Raw genomic sequence first — 3,837 nt, forward strand, 5'->3', positions numbered from 1 at the left:
ACATATGTCACTAAGTAAATATAGGTGTTAAAATCAGTATTAGAAAATGAGAGGATGTATAATTTTTTGTCACCAACACCAATAAGAAATTTCCACTTGGGTCGCGTTCACCAGAATATATTATCTGTTAACGTTGCTTGGACGTGACAAACGACAAGGTGACAACATGCCACATTCATCATTCAAGAGAGAGAGAGAGAGAGAGAGAGAGAGAGAGAGAGAGAGAGAGAGAGAGAGAGAGATTGTATTGTGTTCATATGAGATAAATTTACAAAATTTGTTCAATACAAAAGATGTAAATACATGAAAAACCGGATTTTAAACAAGGGTTCATACAACCGGTATATTATTATTATTATTATTATTATTATTATTATTATTGTTATTATTATTATTATTATCAGCTAAGATACAGCCCTAGTTGGAAAAGCAGGATGCTATAAGCCAGGGAATCCAACATGGAAACAGCCCAGTGAGGAAAGGAAACAAGGGAAAATAAAATATTTTAAGAATAGTAACATTGAAACAGATATCTCCAATACAAACTATAAAAACTTTAATAAAGTAAGAGGAAGGGAAATAAGATAGAATAGTGTGCCTGAGTGTACCCTCAAGCAGGAGAACTCTACCCCAAGGCGGTGGAAGACCATAGTAGAGACGCTATGGCACTATCCATGATTAGAGAACAATGGTTTGATTTTAGAGTGTCTTTCTCCTTGAAGAGCTGCTTACCACAGCTCAAGAGTCTCTTCTACCCTCACCTGGAGGAAAGTGGCCACTGAACAATGATAGCACAGTTAAGTTAACCCCTTGGGAGAAACAGAATTGTTTGGTAATCTCAGCGTTCTCAGGTGTATGAGGACAGAGGAGAATCTGTAAAAAATAGGCCAGACTATTCGATGTATATGTAGGGAAATGGAAAATGAGCCGTAACCAGAGAGAAAACCCCTTGGGAGAAGAAGAATTGTTTGGATATCTCAGCGTTCTCAGGTGTATGAGGACAGAGGAGAATCTGTAAAAAATAGGCCAGACTATTCGATGTATATGTAGGGAAATGGAAAATGAGCCGTAACCAGAGAGAAAACCCCTTGGGAGAAGAAGAATTGTTTGGTAATCTCAGCGTTCTCAGGTGTATGAGGACAGAGGAGAATATGAAAACCAAATAGGCCAGACTATTCGATGTATATGTAGGAAAAAGGAAAATGAATCGTAACCAGAGAGAAGAAAAGAGGGATAAAAACAACGTCATACAAAAAAGTAGATTCTGATAAAAATTCATCATTTTATTAGCAGATCCTTTGAAAAAAAGAAATATATCACTTATCAAAACTGATATGCCTACACTGAAATTTTTTTCATTTTTCCCGTAATTCTTCTTCAAATTTTTTTTCCCATCATATACTAGTGTATGCGACCAGTCAAAACAAACGGCTAAATATTTAGATACATATGCATACACATGCACTCCCCCTTACCCCAGGGTATGCCTATTCCTTCTTCACACACTCAAGGGTCGGGGAGAACCGAAGGTGACCGGATATATATATATATATATATATATATATATATATATATATATATATATATATATATATATATATATATATATATATATATATATATATATATATATATATATATTATACATATATCATAAATATATTATATATATATTATATATTATATATATATACATTATATATATTATACATATTATATATATATATATATATATATATATATATATATATATATATATATATATATATATATATATATATATATATATATATATATATATATAATATATATATATATAGTGCTAGATACTTGCTCTCCCTTATATGGGGAAGATTTAACGCCAAATTATGTAAAATCCTTTACATAAGTCTAGAGCCATTTTCAGAGCTCCCAACAAATTGTCCGAATACTTCCAAAAAGTATTGGTTGAGATCCGAATCAAGAACAAACTTGGACAAATTAAACTGATATAAACAAAATTTAACTTCCATCAATTCTCCAGAGACTTCAATGTAGATAATGTGTTTCGTTAGCCTTCTGTCCCTTCATCTTAATTGGTAGGAATGTCAATTAATTAAGGATAAGGTCATTACTTAACCTAATTTGTTTAAGTAATTGAGTTTCACGAGTGAGTGGTTTCCCTGTGTAGAGTTAAAACCCATAATAGTATTATTTTAGGGCTTTTTATTATTATATAACATCTTCTATACATTTACATTTATAAATGAATAATGAATATTTGTGTGTAAAGGGGTGGATATTTAGAGAGAGAGAGAGAGAGAGAGAGAGAGAGAGAGAGAGAGAGAGAGGAGAGAGAGAGAGAGAGAGAGAGAGAGAGAGAATAACCAACAAGATATTTCTCAAATGAAAATTCAATCGAAATCAAGGAAAAAATGGGTAACCAAACAACATAAAATTCTGTAAACGCAAAATAATACCAAAACACCACCCCCCCCCCTCCCACAAGAAAAAAATAAAATAAAAGAACTATGTTGAGGACAAACTAATCAATCATCATCTGATACTAAATGACAGCCATCACCGAAAATGAACTACAGCACAAAACATTTGGTACAGCAAGTTAGGGCGGGTGCCACGCTGCACGAAAACGTGATAAAAGCTTCGAAGTAGCGGGTAATTAATCGGGGGACATGCAACCCCTTGGAGCTTTGCCAAACTAGAAAGGGGCGTTCCCTTCACGAAAGGCTTGGCCCCATCTAGAGGGACTTTTTTTTTTTTTTTTTTTTTTTTTACAGAAATTGGACCCATCGAGAGGGACTTCCTTTTCAAACAAATTGGGCCCATCGAGAGGGATTTCCTTTTTACACAAATTAAGCCAATTAAGAGGGACTTCCTGTCTACACAAATTGGAACCACTGAGAGGGACTTCATTTTCAAACAAATTGGGCCCATCGAGAGGAACTTCCTTTTCAAACAAATTGGTCCCATCGATAGGGACTTCCTTTTCAAACAAATTGGGCCCATCGAGAGGAACTTCCTTTTCAAACAAATTGGTCCCATCGATAGGGACTTCCTTTTCAAACAAATTGGGCCCATCGAGAGGGAATTCCTTTTCAAACAAATTGGGCCCATCGAGAGGGAATTCCTTTTCAAACAAATTGGGCCCATCGAGAGGGAATTCCTTTTCACACGACACTGAGCCAACTGAGGTGGACTTCAAGAGAGGGACTTCCTTTTACACAACACTGAGCCAATTAAGAGGGTCTTCCTTTTTACTCAAATTGGGCCATTGAAGAGGGACTTTCTTTCTACACAAAATGGGCCCATTGAGAGGGACTTCTTTCTTATACAAATTGGGCCCATTGAGAGGGACTTCCTTTTCACACAACAGAGTCAATTGAGGTGGATTTCTTCATGGGAGAGACTTCTTTTTTACACAACGCTAAGCCAATTGAGAGGGACTTCCTTTTTATACAAAATAAGCCCATTGAGAGGAACTTCCTTTTTACACAACACTAAGTTTATCGAGAGGGACAGTTTTATACAAGACTTTGCCCATCGAGAGGTATATTTTTTTACACAAGAGTGAGCCCATCGAGAGAATTTTTTTTTTTTTTTGAGCCCGTGGACAGAAACTTTTTTTTTTTTTTACAAAAAAACTTTATCGAGTGGGACTTCTTTTTACACAATATTAAGCCCATCGGGAGAGAAGTTTTTCACAGACTGAGCCCACACAAAGAATCTCTTTTTACTCATTACTAACCCATAGAGAAGGACTTTTTCTTTACATAAAATTGAGCACAAACAAAGGGACTTTTTTTTTCTTCTTTTTTCACACAAGACCGAGTTCATCGA

General features: G+C 35.1%; 1 protein-coding gene across 1 annotated transcript; it reads left to right on the forward strand.

Moving 5' to 3' along the window:
* The first annotated feature begins 2,549 nt into the window (after positions 1-2,549).
* On the forward strand, positions 2,550-3,181 carry LOC137648355 (snake venom metalloprotease inhibitor 02D01-like). Its single transcript, XM_068381284.1, has 2 exons — positions 2,550-2,601; positions 2,778-3,181. Exons 1-2 carry the CDS (start codon positions 2,550-2,552, stop codon positions 3,179-3,181), a joined length of 456 nt encoding a protein of 151 aa, XP_068237385.1.
* The last annotated feature ends 656 nt before the right edge of the window (positions 3,182-3,837 follow it).

This window comes from Palaemon carinicauda, chromosome 10 (genome assembly GCF_036898095.1).
Source record: "Palaemon carinicauda isolate YSFRI2023 chromosome 10, ASM3689809v2, whole genome shotgun sequence".
Lineage (NCBI taxonomy): Eukaryota > Metazoa > Arthropoda > Malacostraca > Decapoda > Palaemonidae > Palaemon > Palaemon carinicauda.

Excerpts from the sequence above, each read along its gene's own strand:
- LOC137648355 (XM_068381284.1), top strand. The coding sequence starts at position 2,550 with ATGACAGCCATCACCGAAAATGAACTACAGCACAAAACATTTGGTACA. Across the intron at positions 2,602-2,777 it reads CAAAACATTTGGTACAGCAA|AAATTGGACCCATCGAGAGG; the intron begins GTTAGGGCGGGT and ends TTTTTTTTACAG.